Genomic DNA, 20,406 nt, shown 5'->3' on the forward strand with positions numbered 1-20,406 from the left:
TCTGATACTTCCTCAGTCTGAGTTGACAGAATCTCTTTGTGAGATAACGCCGCTTCTTCATTACTCCCAGCCCCCTCGTGGTCATCATCATCTGAACCAGTTTCAACAGATACTGGACTCTTTTCATTTTCTGATTTGCTCTCGCCTGTAGATGACCTGAAGGTGTGGTCGGGGCTTGAATAAATGTCAGCGTGGGTTGTACTGTCTTGATTACTGCCAATAGGAATTTGAATTTCTTCCTGTTTTTGTTCCATAGTTTCATCATTCGGCTCATGACCTTCATCCTTTGTTTCTACAGATGTCATCTCATTGGTTTTGTTTTGTTCCTTCTCGAATGATTCACCTTCTTTGATTTCCTCATCCCCATTTTGGACATTGGAATGGACATTTTGGTCTTTTGGAGGCTCCTCCAAATTGCTCCTGTCAATTCTCACATCGTCTGTCAATGCAGGCTGTGACTGACTGGTAACCACATTCTCTAATCCTGCTGCGTCTTCGTCATTTCTCTTCTCCTTTAAGCCTTTCTCTGTGTGGTCATTTTCATCTCCATTGTTGTCTTTCTTGTAACCTAATATTCCTCCAATCTCCAACCAGGAACTCGATGGTGGTTCTTTCTCATCTTTATCAGTCTCTTTGGTACTTGTATCGTCACTTGATTCCTTATTGCTTAAGTCAAACCCCAATGTGCTTGTCAATCCATTTCTCAACCAACCTAACGTCCCAGTATCTTTCTCATCCTCTGCAAGCAATTGGCTTCCTTCTAGGTCCAAAGAAATCCTCCTGCTCCTGAATTTCTCTACTGGTTCCATTTTTTCTTCATCAGCAGAATCAGATTTGTCTTCATCAGCAGAATCAGTTTTTTCCTCCCTGTTAAAACCGAGCCACCCACCGATGGATGACGTGACTGAATCTGCAGTTTCTTCTCCAGTCTCCACACTTTCTTTTGCATTTCCAGGTTTTCCTTCTTGGCCAAGCGTCAACCATGACGTCACAGAGGAGGCAAGTGAATCTTCGACCTGCTTGTCTTCGTTCTCTTGTCCTTTCTGCTCTTCAGCCGAATGATCTGGGAGCTCCTCTTTATTCAGACCTAACCATCCTGTCACTGATGAGCTGAGCCAGGCAGAAGAAGGAGACCCACCTTGTTCTTCCAGGGCAGCCGTATTCTGTGTGTCTTTGGCGGGATCAGCGTTGTTTTTCTCTTCATATTCTCCTGCTTCCTGTGCTGAAACTGTGGATTCCGTGGGATCTGGCCCAGAAGATTCCAAAGAACTTTCAGTGTGAGTGGTGGTTTGAGTGACTTCTGACTTGTGGATTTGAATTTCTTTGTCACTTTCATCGTTGGCAGAATCATCATCATCATCATCACTGTCCAGATGAGTAGAGTCAGTAGGATAGCCAAACTCATCCATGCAGAAGAAATCTGATTTCTAAAGCAAAGATGAGGAAAGAGTTTTTAATTTAAAGAATAATTCCTGTATAATTACTGTTGTGTTTAAAGTTCTCTACTGAAGTTACCCGCGTTTCCACTACTTTCTCCATTGCTGCATAAACCTGCTCTTCCTGCACCGCATCCTTTGGGAAATAACCAAACTGTTTGTCGATCTGAAAGGAAGAAGTAACAGATTAGCAATTCAAATCCAAAACTTTGATGCTTTCTTTTTACAGTGTAGTTCCATCCAAAGTATAATCAAGTAAAATATGATTTTACTTTTGGTTTATGGTGTTTAAAAAGCACCATGACTTCTGTATTCATCCAAGTGTGTTTGGCTGTGTGTGCTAGAAGTGCTACAGATATCTAAATCACCACAGACAATCAGTGTTAGAACCCAAAGCATCAGCAGAAAAATAATCTGTTTGAGTAGTAGATTTCTTTCCTACATTTTACAGGTTGTCCAGGGAATATGATACGTACACTGCCTGCCCACAGGTCCTCCCTCTTTCCGGTCAGTTTGTGGTAAACAAAGATGGTATCTCCCCTTCTGAAGCTCAAGAAGCGGCAGTCCCGACCTTGGTGGTCCCTGGTTGCCTGTGCTGAGCTAATCATACCTACACACACACACACACACACACACACACACACACACACACACACACACACACACACACACACACACACACACGGCAATCGAAAGATGTGCTTTACAATAGATAGAATAAAAATTAACCAGTTACAAAAAAATGGAATTATATTTTCAGATATTTATGGCCATTTACACGTGAAAATATGGAAATGTCCTTATGAAGAAGATACTGAGTTTGTGATTCTGATTCTCTTCGTGGTGATTGTTTCAAAGAGCAAGAGTATAAACAGAAATTACTGTGATTCTAATGTAATTTGTGATCATATCTGGAGATTCTGGACTTACTTTCACATGCAGAATCACCACAAATCTTGTAGTCTGACAGCAAACCCAGATTTACATGAGGTAAAATCACCAACGCTGTGCCCAGAACGCACAGGACTCTATGAACACAAAGGACAGCCATCCCTTGTCTTTGGATCGGGAGTGCATCAAGAGAAAATGTCCATAACGGGTGGAAAACACTCCAGCTCTTTTCACTAAGTGGACATTGGCTCAACGTTGTTGCTGTTGGAAAGCCTCAATGGTAAATGAGGGAGCTGAGATAAGATACAAGGCTACCATCCTGATAATTATTAACAGTTTGGGTTGATCAGGTCACTGGTCAAAGGTTATTGGGTTGAGACATTTTATTTATTTTGTAGCTGATCTTGGATTACAAAGTTTCACCATTTTACTAAATAAAACAACTAGACCAGTAATTTCGCTAAAAGACGGATTTTCTTGGACTTTCTCTTTTCACGAAACATAAAATTGCGAATGGCGTCTGCTGCCACGGCAACAAACCTCGCGCGCGTTGATGACATCATCACTCCGCGTCCCGAAAGCATGATGGCTGCGTAGTCAACGAGTGCACTTGGTAAAACTTGATGTTTAAGCTTCATTCCACTTCTGCCGGACAGCTAGGAGAAAAATGAAGTCGGAGGCGGAGGACTTGATGCCCAGGCTGCTGCCCCTGGAGTGTGTCGGCAGCACCGGGGAGCTGGACCTGAGTGTGACGCCTCGAAACCCGCAGGAATACCTCCGACAGGTCCAGTACGTTCAGCATGAGTTCGGTGCTTTCTGCAGCCACCAAGGCAGTAAATGACGAAATTCGACTGTTTTAGCAGTAGCTGAATAAGTTGCACCAATAATCACTTTAACTAACTGTGTTGTACCAAGAAGTAATGTGCGGATCTATACAGGGGTGTACAAGATGGGTGGAAATTGAAGTACCTAGAGAAAACCCTGTCATGCATGCATGGGGAGATTGCGCAAACTCCACACAGAAAGGCCCACCCTGGAATTGAAACCACAGCCATCTGCTAAACTTTGCAAGGTTGTCATGATCACAATATCGACATGCATAATATGATATCGCAAAAGATAAACTGAACGGTGATAAAACATGTTTCCACGCAGGACATTCATAATTTGAAACTTTTAATATGGAAGAAACCTATGTATTCTAAGAAAGAGATGTGCTGTAGTTGCTTTGGATTAAGATTGGCATTTAAACAGGGTTTTTTTCTAACCACTTGGATTATCCAACTAGGTGCATGTTAAATTCTACTTCTGTTTCAAATCCACTTGCACGAACTGTGAAATTGATGACGTTTTGTTTTTCGTTCAGGTTGGAGGCGTCCCTGTGTCCAGAGGTGGTGGTTGCTCAGATTGACCCAAAGAAGCTTAAGAAGAAGCAGACAGTGAATGCGTTGGTTAGTACATATAATCAATGTGGACTATATTTGTAAAAGAAACAAATTAAATCTAATGCACAAACACAATATGGATCACACCCTAATGTTCCATAGAACTTACACTTTACTGGCCACACTATAAGGTACAGCCCTTTTATATGTTTATTTCGGTTTGCATTGTGATGGTATTCCAAATGAACTAATTGTGTGTCTTTCTTGTGTCTGACTCTTGACGAGACAGTTAGAAAAGTGAGAAATGAGTTTCCTGTGTTTCAGGTGGCAGGGTGCCCCGCGGCTCCACTGGGTTTCTCTCCGAGCCTAAACTGGCAGCAGCTGCAAGTCAGTAAATTCTCTGAAGTCAGACAGGTAAAATAAATGTATATTACATGCTCTCCGCCCACGCTTCCTTCACTAAAACCCAACTGACGTGTTGTAAAATGCTGCTTCGATGGATTATCAATGGATTTAATAAATGTTGGAAATAAAGCAGATATTATACAGTGAGCATCCTGTGCTCTCCTTTTTCAGAGTATCACAAAGAACAGGAGACACTGGAGCTGCCAGAATCTGGATGACAATGTGCAGATGGTAAGAAGCAGTTGTAAACATCACTCAGAGGTGCTTCTTTGATGACTTTGGCCCCTCGTGGTTGAAACTTTGTGCTGAAGTCTAAGTGCATTTATTTTCACAACTGCTGCTTGCCTAAATGCTATTAGGATGTCCTACATCTCACTGGTGGAGTCAGTGTCAGTCATGTGCAGCTCACCAGGGGCAGAGAAAGGAAGTGTAAAAAGAAGAAGCAGAGTACGAAGCTCCATATAGTGTAAAGAGCAGTCAGGAAGCAGCGGGGCATTACGGTGGTTAATAGGTTGTTGTATGCACGTGTTTCACAGCCAAAGCTCACAGATGAGGAGGGTTGGAAGAGGTTTTGTTTAGGAGAGCAGGTCTACCTGGGCTCTTCGTCCTGCCACACAGACACCGACGCTGAGCCAGCACTCGACTACAACAAGGTTGTACTGATGTCATCCGTCTACTATGGGCACACAAGAATAGATCCAATGCCTCAAGTCATACTGATGCGTTTATTTATTGCAGCTGGGCTTCCCTCCCTTCCTCAGCATCGTCAGCAGACTGAACCAGGTAACTTGCCTGGCTTGTAAGGCAGTGCAATAGCGTGCTCCGTGTGTCTTTATTGTTTCCCACCTGTGTGTGTGTCCTCAGTCCACGGTGCTCATGGTGCTGGACATCCTCATCAGCTGGTTTGAAGAGCGGGAGTTCGCTTCACAGCTGGTGAGTGCGTCGCAATTGATTTAAGAACAGGAAGTTAAGACTGCCGTGAGCAAGATGCTGCCATCACCTTGTTGAATGTGGTTCCTTTGCAGGGTCGCTGGCTCTACGCTCTGCTGGCCTGCCTGGAGAAGCCTCTGCTGCCTGAAGCCCACTCCTCCATCCGACAGCTGGCCAGGAGATGTGCCCATGTCCGCAGCACGCTGGTAGTTACTCGGCGCAGCGCCACCAGTCTGCTCACACATCAATTTTTTCCTGTGATTTCGCTCAAAACAATTTTACCATCTTTTTCTTAACATCCAACTGAACTGTTGCCGACAGGCTTGGTCGTACCAAAAACATTAAATGAGATATTATGGCTGGTAATGTTTATGCTCTTGAATACACAAATATTTGCCATAACGACTTCTTGTGTTCACAGGAAAGTGAAGAGGACGAGAGACTTCCCGCTCTGAACCTACTCATCTGCCTGGTTGCGAGGTGACTTGATATTTACTCGGGTTGATCCATGTTGAAAGGAGCCAGTCGAGGGCGTCGATGTTTCCCCACCTGGCATGAGAATCATTGATTTCCCATTCCAGTTGTCATCAGGCTATGGCTGATCAGTTTAGATTTACACCAACCTCAGTTGTGCTCGCTTCCTCCTGCAGATACTTCGAGCAGAACGATCTAGCAGACCAGCCAGAGGGAAGCTGAGCTCTCAGCAGCATCCGGGATCACGGCGTCTTCGATCTGGCCGTTCAAAATGGACTGGAAAGGAACTTTTCACAATAACAACGCGCACATCCGTACATGTTGGGATGGCGGCATTATTGCATCTGCCATCTCTGTGTGGTTCATGTTTTTGTGTGAAGTCAAAGGTGTTTTTGTAGTAAAAAGTTATTTGTACAATGCCGTTATTCACTTCCTCACAGAAATCCAATAGTTAGAAGTTTTCCAGCAGCGAGTTTTTGAAAATAAAGCCTAAAAAAAGTTAACTTTGTCATTCAGGGGTCTGGAACCTGCAACTCTGGAGTCATGTGTGGCTCTTTGGCCCTTTTGTAGTGGTTCCCTGAAGCTTTAAATAAAATTTTTTTGTATTTGGACACCAGTTTTTTTCCCCCCTTCTTCCAAAAGGGACTAATTTTCTTGCTGAGCCAACTCTAAAAGACAAAGTAAAATAGCGACATGAACAAATGGGCAGAAACAGCTTAAAATTAAACATTACAAGAATTTCCAAAAGTAAATCTAAAATGGGAAAAGGCTAAACTGCTTATAGTCAACTGGCAAATGCTGAAAAAGAGTAATTAGTACAAAATGACTGTTTAGCATCCATTGAAACTTCATAAATGTAGCATAAGCTACAGCTTTTATACATACATGGAGTTATATTGATTCGAAAGTTAAGTGTGTTCTGTGGCTCCACTTCCAATTTGGTGGCAAGTTGTGAAATTGGCTCTTGGTTTACAAACTGCTCTCGCCAAACCAAAAACCGACCTTTATCTGGCATTTCTATGCGCAAACAGGATTTCAGATCCCCCCCCAGAGCTGATGGGTCTGCTGCAGCCAAGCGAAGATGGAACAACTTTCCAACTGTTCTGGAAACTTCATGCATTTTCAAACTTTAGAGGGGAGAAAAAGTACTCACACACATCATTAATCCACTAATAACTCTCCCTTTATTTGAAGCAGATTATCAGTTGGTGCAAAAAAGAAAAGACTTAGTTTGAAATCACACTTGACATTGAATAAACAGTAAAATTCAGCGCAGACGAACATCGTCACGACAACTCAAAAACACGACGGCTGCACTGAGGTGAACGACGCCTGCGGCTGGAACCTTCCCTTGTGGTTTCAACAAGGAATCAGGAATTTTTTATTTTTATTTTACAATGACAGACCCTTTTCAGATCACAAGCTGATGATCCGTGTGTCGGATTTAAAATTACATCTTTCCTGTCTAACCATTTAAAACTAAAGAGCCTGATTACCTAGTCAGAGGAAAACGGCCAGTCCGCCTCTGCTGGTGGTGAAACTGGCTGTTTTCAACCAAAGACTAAAAAAAAAAAGAAAAAAAAGAAAAGCTGCAGCCGTTTGGAGGAGAACAGCATCAGCGTCTCTTGTCCTTCCTGTCTCTATCCTTATGCTCCCTATCGCTGCGTGACGACCTGCCCCGCTCTTCCTCGCTCCTCCTCTTTCTTCTCTCCTTGGATCCTTTGGAGTCCCTCGCTCCACCTTTGTGGTGACTCCTCTCCTCTCCCTTCTTCCTGTCCCTGGTCCTGTCTGAAGGCCTCCTCTTGCGCTTGCCGCCCTCGCGGCTTTGGCTGCTGCTGGACGAGGACGAGGATGAAGAGGACGACGAGGAAGAGCGGCTCGATCCGGAGGACGAAGAGGAGCTGCCGCTGGAGGAGGAGCCAGAGGAGGAAGAGGAGGAGCTCTTGCCGCGGCCTTTTTTGGACTGCTTCTCCTTCTTCCGTCCTCTGACACGACTCTCAGCCTCCTTGGCGGCGGGGGCAGAGACGGGGGCTTCTTCGGATTCGGGCAGCTTCTGCTCGGGTTGCTCGGCGGGTTTTTCCTCCGCTGCCTGGCTGTCCTGCACCGTCATGGCGGGAGTGACGGGAGGGCGCATAGGCATGGTGGGGGCCGCCGAGGACTCGGGGGTGGGGGTAGCCACCTGGGTGGCGGGGGTCTGGACTGCGGGCTCTCCTGCAGCCGGGCCCGGCTGCTCCTGTTTGCCACCGTCTGCCGCCTCCTGGCTGCTCACGGTGACCTCAGAGGACTGCTCCTCCGGAATCTGCTTTTGGTCGTCTGCCGGCTTCTCCTGACGCTCTCTCTCTACCTCCTCCTCCCTCCCGTCTTCCACCTCCATCTCCTCTGAACCTGGACTGCCGTCTTTCTCTGCCTTCTCCTTCTGCTCCTCCCCATCCCGCTTCCTCTCGCTTCTGTCCTCACTCACCTCCATACCTTCCTCTTCCTCCTCCTTCACCACCTCTTTCTCCCCCTTATCTTCCTCCTCCCCATCTTCATTCCTCTTGGCTCCCTTTCCATCTCCATCCTTCTCCTTCTCTCTCCCCTCGTCTTCCTCCTCCTCCTCCTCCTCCTCTTCCTCCAAGTCTAAAGTACCCTTGTTACCCGTCACCTTGACTACCTGACCTACTGGCTTACCCTCCGCCGGGTGGTCCGTCGCTGTAGCCGTTGTGTTTCCATCCTGGTCGCGGTTCGGCTGTCGCCGGGGGCGCGACTCCATCTTGCTCAGGTGCTCGGCAAAAGCCTCGCGCCTTTCCTCAAAAACAGCTGCAGAGATGCAAGAGAGGTGAGGGTTACACAGTGATCAGTGGAACGATCAGTTTCCTTTTAAAATGAGATCCCCGTGTCTCTGCACCACAGACCAGAATGGCTGTGAACATTTAAACCTCAACTTCTGAGGATCACAGCCAATAGACACCAAGTAACACTCTAGCCTCGATATTTACCTCCATTTAACTTATCTGCAACATCATTTTAGAGGTTGAGCCTGCGTACAGATGTGTTGGTAAAGGAATCAGCACTTTTTGCCTAACAATCGTAAATTCTCAATATTGTGGTGCTTGAATGTATAAAAAAAAACCCAAACAAAACTTTATCGTACACACGATTACATCAAGATAACGTCTGAAATAAAAGTTATATTTACTATTGAGTTTCTTGGTGGAGTCATCGAGGAGTTTCTGTGTTGCGGAGCACATTTTTCCAGGCCGGTAGAAGATGTGAGGCTTGGTCTTAGTGCGAACGTATTTTATCAGGCGATCGTTGTGGCTGGTCCACTCCTCTTGCTGAAAAGGAAAAAAAAACCCAAACAGTTTATGAAAATATCTTGGTTGGAGATGGAAAAAATTTAATGCAAAACTCTTAACAGGCGGTCTTTTCTTACCAGCTGAGCTAATTCCACTTTCTGTTCCAGTAGTCTCAGCTCGGTCTGCTTGGCTCTTCTCTCCTCAAACAGCTCCCTCTTTTCATTCTCCACCTTCTTCTTCTCAGCCTCAGCCTGAACTTCCAGCTTTTGCTCAATCTCAGAGCGTCGCTTTTGCTGAAAAGGAGACAAAGGGACAATGATAAAAACAACTGAAGCAACCAAGTCACGAAGAAGGTCTCTGGGGGGAGTTTATGTATGATTATGTACATAATGAGTTTTATAGAGATCAAAACAGAACAAGCTTTGCTCAAACTACTTGAAACGTTTCATCTTGGTTGATTGACAAATCCAGTTAAGAATACACTTGTGTCTGATTTTAGACGTTCTCTGATTTAATTCGAACAATAGAACAAACTGAAAATACACGTTCGTTCAGTTCGGGGCCAGAAACCATTTCCACTCACTGATTTTACAACAGCACTTTAATGTTACCCCACTATTCCTGAGGTTATCCACAAGTACTTGATTTAATATAAACATGCCACTTTCATTTCGTTATGGTGGGACAGAGGTGCAACACTGAAACTTACAGCAAGGCGTGAGTCGACAATTGTGATCTTAACATCATTTACAATAAATAAATAAATAAATAAATAGACATTGAAGTATATGATTTTGATATTTTTGTGCTATGAAGTTCAAAATGAGAGCTCTCTCTCATTTTTGTCAGACAACTTTCACCTTTCCCTTAATGGCAGCTGCAGTGTTACAGAACCAGCAGTCTTTCACTGTATTATGCTTTTCTTTTAAACAATATGGTACAAATATAGAATTCAGTACAATTTTTTTTTATTTTTAATGTAAATCATTTTCATTTAAACACAACCTTGAGAGAAGATACAACACGGCAACAGAACATGAAGCAGAAATTATTTATACACAAGGTTGCCTGAAATTCACAAGCTTGAGTGTTTGCTCACCTTCTCTGTAGACACGTTTGATTCCTGCTTGAATTTCTGCAGCGTCCCCATCAGCAGGCCAAACATGCGCCGATTTCTGACAGAAGAGACAAAAACTCAACCATCATTCACGTGCAGCTACTTGTGCCACTTCTACAAACTCACTAAAACTGTGTGTCTGTGTGTGTGTCAGGCTGAGGGTCCTGTGGGCCTACCTCTGTTTGCCCTTCTCGTCCATGGTTTGATCTTGAATGAGATCTCGGCGCGTTCTCTCCTTGGAGGTAGCTACGACGGACGACTGCAACGCCGGCTACAGACAGAAAAAAGCGTGAGCTGCCTGAGCTAATAAAAAAGTTAAAAGAACTGCTTCTCATACTAGCCCATTGTCAATTACAAGTAGAGATACTATTAATATACCAATTAAACTTCTGGTATTCAGAGTGTCATAATTTCCCCTCAAAGCCTGAAGCATCTCGATCAGTCAACATTATCCACTTTCAACTATTGAGACTAAAAGGAAGCGGTCATTTGGTTTTATTAAGACAGCAGCAGTTGTTCAGTGGAGGAAATCCTCCATCGATAACAGTGTCAGAAATAAACCAAGTCTCAATGTTCTCAAAGTGTCACCAGACCCTAATCCTTCCCACAGTTGTACCTTTTTGACATCATCGTCATCCTCGGCGTCGCTGTCGGGACGCGTCTCTCTCCTGGCCCTCTGGTCCCCTGCCAGCCTGCGCAACACAAAGAGGACACAAAAAGACACGTAAGAGAAAAGCAGCACAAACGCAAAAGCATCTTTCTGATCTAATGCGATTCAGCTACAGCCAGAGTTCACCTGCGCAAGTATTAAAACAAGACAAGCAGCATGGAAGCGACGGTGGGAAATCAGCCCTATGATATTTTTACATTTAAGTAAAACAGCCCGAATTACTGCCATTTATTCATTAAGACACAATCACATTTCGTCAAAAGGAAAAGTAGTCATCTGTTACACGATACACACCAATGAGCATTATTATTGGCAAGAGTAAAAAACAAAAAATTTATATTTTGTTGAAGTATATAAAATATATTATAATCTTTAAAGAAGAAGAATTGGTTCTTATCTTTCTCACAGTATTGCAAAATGGAACCCACTCAGTGCTCTGTTCATAGGTTTCCATTAGTGGGAAATAAACAACTGCAGATTATTCCTAGTGGAGCAGAATATACAACTACAATTTTTTTTTGGGTGCATTATAACCTCAATTACACTCAAATATTTTTCTGAAATTGTGGAATCATTCACACGGCGGGTGAATGTCCACACAAATTCATTCTTCTCACATAACACTGGAGAGGCGATGAATACAGATTTAAGTTTCAAACCCCGCCCAAAGTGTCGCTCTGATTCTAGCTTGTGTTAGAAGCAGAAAGGAAAGTGAAACTCACCTGAGCAGTGCTCCTTCAATGTCTCTTTGCTTGGCAGGGGGGCCACCACTTCCAATCTCTGAGAGACTACGCCTGCGGGAAGATTCCAGAGCATCCATTATAATGTAAACTTAAGATCCCATTGTTTCTAGTAGGACTTGTTCCTTGCAGCTCACACAGTGGAACATGACCCCATTTGTGTCAGAAGCACATTGAAAATGAGCTAATTCGATATGCTGTCTAATTTATTATCTTAAATATGGGCTTGGCAATATTGCAAAGCACAGTTTTATTTGTTTCAACAAAATGTTTTAAAATGTTTGTATGAGATGAATGGATGTTAAAAAATGTGCCACATATGCTAAATAAAAGCATTTCTTAAACTTGAAAGTATGCAAGTACGGTAGGGGCTGTGATCAGCTGTATTGAGCTTAACATCACATGTTTACCTGAGCAGGTTGATTCCTCTGCCTCTACCTCCTCCTCCGAGGCCTGCCATGGGGCCGCTGAGCCGGCGGATTTGGCCCGGTCTGTAGACACAGTGCGAAGCAATGTCAACACACATTTAGTAATGGATGCACAATGGAATAAGAAGCCACTGAAGCGTTGAATAATTTGATTAAGTGAGGGGCATTTCACAAAAGCTGAATAGAGTTCACTTCAGAAGCCAGGGTTACATTCAAAAGCATGTTAACTATGCCCCCCCCCCCAAAAAAAAAGATAGGCACAGGAAGGATGATTTATTCAAGTAAGATGTAACTAATGTGAATAATCAATTTATTACAGTGCTTCTTTGATAACACTTTTAATATAGATCACAGCAGCAGAGTCCTTCTACAAGCTAATGGGACATTTCATTGTGGAAAAATTAAGCAAATGTGTCCAGAGAAATAAACGTGACAGATCATAGAGGAACACTTGAGTACAATGCAAGAAGTTCAACTAAATAAGAAATCCAGAGTTGACTCATGAAATGATCGTTTCAAATAATGTTGAGACCCAACATTGAACTTCCTTCTTCTATTGCTTCAATCACTTCAAGCTCAGGATTTCTGACAGTGGATCTGGAAGCTCATGGTCTGAGTCTCCCCAAGCAGCGAGTTGATTCACAACAACCCGTTTTGTTTTTACTCTTTTGTGCGCCATTGGGCTTTCCTCTATTTCTATCTCCTAACTTCAGCCAAAACAGAAAGTCACCTCTGAAACTACTTCTTCAGGTTCTTCCAGTTAAAAAGGGCATATCTTGCCTATACTTGTTTTTGTTTGTTCAGTAAAAAAATGCTTTGGATTGACTATTGTGTTTGGCGCTACACAAATAAAATGGAATCAAATTATGTAGCTGCTATCACAATCACCACGAACATTTAAGCCATTTGAATCCAAAATCATATAGTTCATGTCACAATAATGCCTCTTCAAGTTATCAACAGCAACAGGCTGTTTAAAAGATCGCAGGCCTTGCTAATACAGGCAAGAACAGGTTTTTATTTGCTATTATTTAAAATTGACGGTTGCTTAACGGGCCTCGGTTTACCTGGTCTCAAATATGACTGTCTTGTAATAACGTAGGACTAAATTTAAAACTTAACTATACAAACGACATAAAGTGCCCATTTATATATTGATCTGAGGTCTTGAATCCTCCTGTATGAACAGAACAAGCGCAGTAGGAGAGCAGCGCGAGGGGGCGGCGGAACAACGCCTGCCTTGGGGCCTACACACGCACACTACTCAGACTGTGATTTTATTAAAGTTTGAACAAACTTCCGCTTTGCCTTTTCATCGGGTGGCCAATTCAACAGTAAAGCGTTCAAAATGAGGACACTGTGAACATTAACTACCTCACACAAGGAGCCATTAATGTTTGCTAATGCTGCACACGTCGTGTCACCGACACGCTAGTCGGCTACTCAAGACTTTTGCCTAAAAAAGAAAAAACACTCAAAACGACGAAAACGCATTCGGGCTACTTACCTGGACTCATTTGGGTCTCGGCCGGTGAGTTTGCGGATATTATCGTCAACATTTTTCAGGCTTTCTTTCGCTTTTTCGAGCTGGTCCTGCAAGCTCCGCACCACAACCGCCATCTTGCTTTCCAGTTAGCGCGAATCACGTGTGTGTCTTCTTCTATGTTTGCCGGCGAGTATTCTTCTTCTGCTCGTGGACCGCGACCGCCCCCTGCTGCTCTGAAACTTGTATGTGGCCATTTCAAAATGGCCACATACAAATGCAAGGGCATAAAATAACACAAAACGTTGAAAACAAACAAACAAATAAGACACAAACCTGCTACCAAAGTTACAAAATGACAAGATAGAAACACAACTGGGGCATAATATTATTGAAATTGCAGTTGTTTTATTCAAGTTTCACGTTTGTATTGTAAAAGGATAAAACAAAGAGACACAGCAAAAATCACAAAGATGCAAAGTGGCCATAAAGACACAAAAATAGATGCAAAGTAACTGTGAAGACAAAATAATTACACTGATAAAATAGCATGAAGAAAAGACAGAATGTTCACAAAGAGACGGAAACTGCCACTAAAAGATGCCAACTTACCGCAATTACAAAACCACCACAAAGGGTTGGCCTGGCATTGTGTTCGCTGCTTGTTGTGCTTCTGCATTTCATCTTGATTGATTCAGCTACTCGTGTTGTTGCCATTCCCACACCACTGAGTGAAAGAATGATCATGTGATTGCTCCATAGCAATAACATGATCCACTTTAAAACTAATTTGTTTTCTGACCCTTGTATTTTTTTTCCTTTATCACCACTTGACACTAAGGGTGTAAATATAAATGTCAAACCCACATGTAAGTGATTTAAAAAAATCTATTTTAATGTTCGTTAAGGCAGGAAAAACTGTCCACATGGTCTGTTTTTAGTCTGAAGTGACTCAGTGCATTCCATTGGTCGCCGAGGTCAACTGTGTACAAGTTACAGGGTAGAATGTATTCCAGTGAAGTCTCAGTCCTCAGTGTGCAATGTGTTATTTTTCCTGTCTTAACCACATAGCCATTGGGGTTGTTATTTTATTCTTGAAATTAGAGCATAATGTGGTTTGGCTTCATTACTAGTCCAAAACAGGCCAATGAGAATAGTTTGTGGAACATTCAAACATTTGCAGGCTGTTGTGTATCTTGCTTGTATGAACAGTGTGATATACAGCAGGAAAGACATTGGCTGTAGAGTTATTCCTTATCTTATTTGCAGACTAAGCAGACGGTGTGTATGTCCTCATACTGTATCTTTGTAGATAATGGTGAATGCTAAAAACAACAGTGAATTTGTTTGCCACATTGCAGAAATGGTCCAGAAAGACGGGAGGAGTAACAGGTGGTGAGATAAGAGATATTTTGGAAAAATGTTCAAAATCAAGGTCTGAGAAGGACTTTTTAAAATTTCTTTTAATTGCCCATCAAAAGCCTATTGTTGTAGTGAACTCCGATACAAAGACTTACCAAGTAAGAAAATGAGTGTTGTCTGTGCGCTCCGCTTTTTCCAAGAAGAGCAGCGCCCAGGTGCTGTACCGCTTGAATATGGAAACCAAATCTGGCAAGTAAAAGGAACAACCGGACGACGGACGCAGGTGGCTTTTTTGAAGGTTTTATTCACTGGCTAAAATAAGAGAAGCATTCATTCAACATTATTTCAAATCAACATTCGGCAGGTTGACCCCTCAAGGTGGACGCCATCTTGTCAGTTAAGAGGTTTTCTTTTCTTTTAACGTGCATGTTGTGCACTACGCCCTCCTTCCGTTTCTCCATAACAAAACCAATGGATCAACACTGTTCTTAATCGACTCGGTCCTCTGGGCTGGTGGAGGACTCGTTCCCTGCAGACTGACCCCCGAAACAACAGCTGGGGAAGATTTCAAGGAGCAGCTTCCTACAATAATTTCAGATGTGAAATTCACTGAGGGACAGCCACATCCTCAATAAAAGTGCATTAATACATGGGCACAATGGGGCTTATTCAGGGTGGAGTTTGGCTTTGCTTGGTCTGAAGTCCATCATCCATCCATGTTGAGAAACCGATTCTTCATTGGGGCGTATTTGGAACTGCACCATGTTTTGTTTCTAACAAGCTTGAGCAACTCAAGTGAGTTGGAAGGCAGCGTTTTGAAGTTTGGTGCATTTGGAGTCTGTCCAGCTGTGCTAGGGGGGTACAGTTTGCTTCCCTGCTTACAGAAAGAAGATAAAACCCAGTGCTATGTGCTCACTTTACCAAATACAGTCACACGGGAACATTATGCTCAGAATATTCAACATTGAAGACGGCAGAACCACTTTTCTTTTTTTTTTGTTGCAAAAAACACACAACAACATAGCTTCTGATTTACAAAGTCTGTGTGATTTCATTTTATACTTCATGTTCAGAAATTGAACCCGGACATGTGTTGCATAAGAGTATACCACGGTAATGCATTGTTGAGACCTATACAAATATGCACTGTGTGAACTTTATATATCTATTTATATAGTTTCTATTTCTTCCTCTATGGTTTTCTAAAGACGCAGCCGGGCGCTGTCAGCACTGCTTGTGCCCCCTTTGTGGCCACTAGTAAGACTGCTGTTATTGCAAACTGTCCTGATTTTAAACAAATGCACAACATTCGTACCACGATAAAACTTGGGGCCATCGAGCCAGTCTCACAGAGACCAAGAGTGAGCCCGCCGTCACCGCTGCTGTCGCTGGGCTGGCTGACCAGAATCAATAAAGATCTTCAAAACGAAACAATAAGGTTTCAGAAATCATCATAAGGCCAAAGTATTGTCATTGCAAGTTCTTATTAGTATACAGCTTCACTTCTACTGCGTGACAGTGAGGAAAAGAAATAGTGATTGAAAAAAAACAAAAAAAACAAAACAAAAACCCAACAACAAAAAACCAAAACGGAACAAAATAAGCAGTGAGCGTGGATTATATGCATTCCTCTTGCATAGTTGTGAGGCTGGACTGGGCAGCAGGCCTGCCTGCCTGGCTAATTAGGAGGTTTGGCTCTCGAGACTCCACAAGACAGACTTTGTTTACCAGCCAGAAACATCAGAGCCACAGGAGCTCAGATGGAAATGAAGACAACTGGCTGACACTGAGCATGAGGATCTGTCAGCTTTGTGATATAGTCCAGGTCTCCACCGAGTCTCAGTGTGAACCAGAGCTCCGGTCAGGGACTGGCTGGGCCCTGCCGTACGTACAGAGCAGGGAGTGTATGACGGCCCCCTTGAATAACCCGCTTGTGCCGAGACCTTCACCACAAACTGGATGGACAAATGATTTTACTGTCAGCTGTCGCTGGAACTGAATCATGGGAGTGAACAAACTTCTTCTCAGCATCTACACCGACTGTTGAGTCCACATCAGTGCAGTGTACATCCAGTGTTTTTCTCCTGAAATTCATTAGGATAGTTGTCAAGATTTCTCACATTCCTGCACGGGTCAAGCTCTCTGTAAGCTCTTACAGTCCTGCCATGCATTTTAGTCATCTGTGGTCATTGTATTTCAGATGAAATACTTAAAACGAAAACGAAACAAAAAGCGATTCGAACATTGTGATGAGGAAACCCTGTCCGTCTCTTTTCCTTTAGAAACCTTAAAGAGGCTCACCATGTGTATAGTTTTTGGTCACACATGCAATGTTACACTGCAGGGTTCTTGCTTCACACGCAGCCAGAGAAACGGGGGGGGGTCACGGTTTATGTTGCTGCAACGGCCCCGTTCACACGGGATGACGTCAATTTCTCCCAGAGTTCCCTCCAGACAGCCGTCGACATAATGAGGCAAATAACAAGCACTGGATACTGTTTGCTGGGAGGCGAGATTGTCTGGAAGAACCCAAGAGGGGGAGGGACTTTAAAGTGACACAAGCATTAGCAACTTGTTTCAGATGCAATGACGAGTTTTCAGAATGTGAGAGGAAGCCTGAATGCCGGAATAGGACACCTCTTTAAATGGCCCTGAAAAGTCTTTTCGGGGATGCTGGAAAGGCCCACAATCTCCTGACAACCTCTTTTCTGAAACTGTATGCAAATGTTTACTTCCCATAACATTGCAAACATCCTGAGAGTCCGCAGCACAAACTCCGGAGTTGGCTTTGAGTTTGTACTCCATCAAAGTGGAACAGAAACTAGTGATGTCTGATGAGTGTCATGCAGATTTGACAGTCTGCTTGCTTTGGTACCAAAATAACACTCGCTCATGCTCCACTCCATGTCAGCAGCACTGGTATTGGCTATTGGGAGTGTTGGAACGGAGAGGTGAAGCCCTAAGCCTCTCAACAGTTTAAACATGAGGTGAACCGTCGGAGAAGGAGCATGTTAGAGGCCAGCTCTGTGTGAATCCAGTGGTTCATCAGGCCTGCTGCCATCCAGGATTACTCAATGAACACACATTGGGAGGGCAGACAAAATGAGCAACAGAGGTCAAAAGGGGTCCCACTGAACCACTGCAACCACGTGGGTGTGCAGTATCTGCTGGTAACGAGGATGAGCCGACACCTGCAGACCTGCTGCTTTTGTGGCAGGATGCAATAGAATAAGGCTCTGCTTGCTGTGTGTCACTCAGTCGGTATGGCATAGGCAAACTCTACAAAATCTGTGTGCATACGGTGTAGACGCAATCTCTGCGCAGACTCCTCTGGAACCATAGTGACCGTGTGCTGCGGCCCCTGCGTCCTAAATACGCACACCAGCATACTCTGCTGTGTGATATTCTGAGCTCATCCGAGTGTAGTTAGTATTAATATTTAACAGACAGCTTTTTTTGTGTACCGGACACGAAAGAACCCCCACCCCCCCCCAAAAAAAAGATGGCCACAGCATGCTGAAACCCAGCAGTAGCTGACACACTTAACAGCCACTTCTCAATGGTATCACACTTCGGCTCTGCTCAGACCAGCTGCTACTCCAGTGTGACTCATCAGCACTCGGCTACAAATCCCCCCCCCCCCAAAAAAAAGAATAGACTATATCCGTGTATGCAGTGTAGTCACATTGTAAACTGAAGGCCTGGAATGTCCCGTGTCTTGCCTCTAGCAGCGCAGCACATTACAAAATCACTAAGTGCTTCCCAGTAAAACCTTGGCTGTACACACATTGACACACGCCGGACTTCGTCTCGAGCTGTGGAAGCTGCCGTCTCATTACAAACTCCACTCTGGAAGCAGGTGTGGGAATGTTTGAATCCCCGACGTGCTCTCCGTCCTCCTTTTACATTCGCTCACTCCTCGCAGTGAAACAGGCAAAGGAAATGAGGGTGAAAGAAGGGAAGAAACCTCAGATCTATTCGCTTTGTGACTTGGTTAGACTGCAGTGCACGTGTACCGGACAGGCCAGGCTTTGGGCTGCGGAGCCCCCAGCGATGTACGCTGTAGACCCTGAGCGTCGTACAGAGGGAAGAATTTGGCAATGCTCTAACGAGACATCCAGCGCAACTCGCCCTCATCAGTTGACACACTGAAAATAAATGCATGCCGACACACCTCACAAAAACAACAAAAACGCCCCACACATGCAACAACTCCAGGCCACACCTGTGCAGTCTGCCCATCTGATGTGTGCTGGATGAGAAAAGGGGCGTGGACCAAGTGTGACGGTATCCATGGTCACTTCACGCAGTCTTGCGTCTGAGTAAAGTTCATTCCACTGTGGTCTTTGGCAGCTTACAACACACGGAGAGCAGAAAGCAGATCCAGTGACTCCTAATGATCACGCGAACAAGCTGGAGGCCTGAGCTACTGTAACGTTTCATCCTCCGCCTGCTGCTTTGCGAAAACCGATTGTACCCTGAGAACGTCCCAAATCTGGCTGCGATATCAGTAAGACTTGCACTGCTGAATATGCACATGCCCTGCACCGCCACACTTCAACCGTCCACGCAGACGCACGAGCAGCACACGTCGGCATGTGCGGCACATGCCCGTAACACAAAGGCTTGCCAGAAAATGTTGACATGCTATGTAAGAAATTAACAGACCAGTGCTTAAAAAAAAAAAAAAAAAAAAAAAAATCTTGCAATGGCCCTCTGTTACATCATCTGTTGTACAACTACGGGGTTTGGAAAGCTGTGAGACTCCCGAAGTTTCAGGCACGAGATGGCTCGATATTTAGCTACTGGCGACGACGCAGATGGATCACGGAAAGGTAACCCCCCCCCCCCCCCCCAAGTCTCTGTGTGATGCAACGGAGTGATCGGGCTTCGGGAGGAGGAGTCATTCCACCCCACCAACTTTTATTGCAAAAATAAAGTTTAAATATCGAGAAAGAAGTAAAAACATTGCACAACTGTGTCAAACTGCTGAGGAAAAAAATTAAAATATATGCTGAAAATAAATCTAGAAGTTGAGAATAAAGTTAAATTGCAGACATTAAGATCCGTGTGGCTACAAAAATAAAGTCTCGATGTAAAAAAAAAAAAAAAAGATGCAGTCAATACAGCCAGCCAGAGACCGAACACCTGCAAAGCTACCTCTCTTTCTCACGCTCACCATTGTGTGCTTCCAAATTCTGAGTTAGCTCTGCTCTGTCAAATTGAAATGATCACTAAATATTTTCAAATTGAGCAAAATTGGATTTCAATTTCTCTTCTTCTCCACAACGTTAATGCTTCTTTTGACAATAAACAAAAGAAAACCTGTGTTTTTTTGTCACTTAACTTACACTGTCCACTGTGTGATTGGATATCTTGAAATTTACTCTTTATTTTTGCTCAAAGTTATTAAGGGATGTAAACCTGGACTCCTCATATTCTTGCCAAAATAACATGCAGCCACATGTGCGGCTTTGACAATCCAAACAGCTTCGTCTGACCTCTACGGTTGACTAGGTAACATCTGGGAATTTAAACATGAAAAACTACATAAAAAAAAAAAAAGTTTCTTAAAATCTACTTGTAGCTGAGTCGACTAGTTTGACATTACGTTCCACTAAAATAAACACAGATTTTCATCCTTGAAATCTACACAAACAACAAAACTGGTGAGATGCATCTCGTAAAAGGAACACGCTCTTAAAAGAGGCGGTAGAGAAAAGAGGAAGCGGTGAGAGGGAAGCGAAGATTAAAAAAAACAAAAACAAACCCCAACACGTGTTTGGTCTGAACATGCTATGTTGGTA

General features: G+C 43.7%; 2 protein-coding genes across 3 annotated transcripts; one reads left to right on the forward strand and one right to left on the reverse strand.

Annotated features, from left to right (window-relative positions):
* The first annotated feature begins 2,908 nt into the window (after positions 1–2,908).
* Positions 2,909–6,132, forward strand: gemin2 (gem (nuclear organelle) associated protein 2). Of its 2 annotated transcripts, none has more exons than XM_080512399.1 (10): positions 2,909–3,116; positions 3,694–3,778; positions 4,037–4,126; positions 4,289–4,348; positions 4,654–4,770; positions 4,856–4,900; positions 4,982–5,050; positions 5,143–5,253; positions 5,469–5,527; positions 5,698–6,132. In XM_080512399.1, exons 1-10 carry the CDS (start codon positions 2,995–2,997, stop codon positions 5,741–5,743), a joined length of 804 nt encoding a protein of 267 aa, XP_080368525.1. In that variant the 5' UTR covers positions 2,909–2,994; the 3' UTR covers positions 5,744–6,132. The 2 variants fall into 2 exon arrangements, with proteins under 2 accessions (XP_080368525.1, XP_080368526.1); XM_080512400.1 differs by having other exon boundaries at positions 4,037–4,099.
* A 550-nt stretch (positions 6,133–6,682) lies between these two features.
* pnn (pinin, desmosome associated protein) lies at positions 6,683–13,386 on the reverse strand. The gene is made up of 9 exons (XM_080512290.1): positions 13,262–13,386; positions 11,737–11,817; positions 11,309–11,380; positions 10,533–10,608; positions 10,093–10,187; positions 9,899–9,974; positions 8,937–9,092; positions 8,700–8,838; positions 6,683–8,320 (listed from the first exon to the last, which is right to left on the reverse strand). Exons 1-9 carry the CDS (start codon positions 13,372–13,374, stop codon positions 7,137–7,139), a joined length of 1,992 nt encoding a protein of 663 aa, XP_080368416.1. The 5' UTR covers positions 13,375–13,386; the 3' UTR covers positions 6,683–7,136.
* Positions 13,387–20,406: the final 7,020 nt, after the last annotated feature.

This window comes from Blennius ocellaris (genome assembly GCF_963422515.1).
Source record: "Blennius ocellaris genome assembly, chromosome: 17".
Lineage (NCBI taxonomy): Eukaryota > Metazoa > Chordata > Actinopteri > Blenniiformes > Blenniidae > Blennius > Blennius ocellaris.

Excerpts from the sequence above, each read along its gene's own strand:
- pnn (XM_080512290.1), bottom strand. The coding sequence starts at position 13,374 with ATGGCGGTTGTGGTGCGGAGCTTGCAGGACCAGCTCGAAAAAGCGAAA. Across the intron at positions 11,818-13,261 it reads CGAGACCCAAATGAGTCCAG|ACCGGGCCAAATCCGCCGGC; the intron begins GTAAGTAGCCCG and ends CTGTGTCTACAG. Across the intron at positions 9,093-9,898 it reads CAAACGTGTCTACAGAGAAG|CAAAAGCGACGCTCTGAGAT; the intron begins GTGAGCAAACAC and ends TCTCCTTTTCAG.
- gemin2 (XM_080512399.1), top strand. The coding sequence starts at position 2,995 with ATGAAGTCGGAGGCGGAGGACTTGATGCCCAGGCTGCTGCCCCTGGAG. Across the intron at positions 4,127-4,288 it reads AATTCTCTGAAGTCAGACAG|AGTATCACAAAGAACAGGAG; the intron begins GTAAAATAAATG and ends CTCCTTTTTCAG. Across the intron at positions 4,349-4,653 it reads TGGATGACAATGTGCAGATG|CCAAAGCTCACAGATGAGGA; the intron begins GTAAGAAGCAGT and ends CGTGTTTCACAG.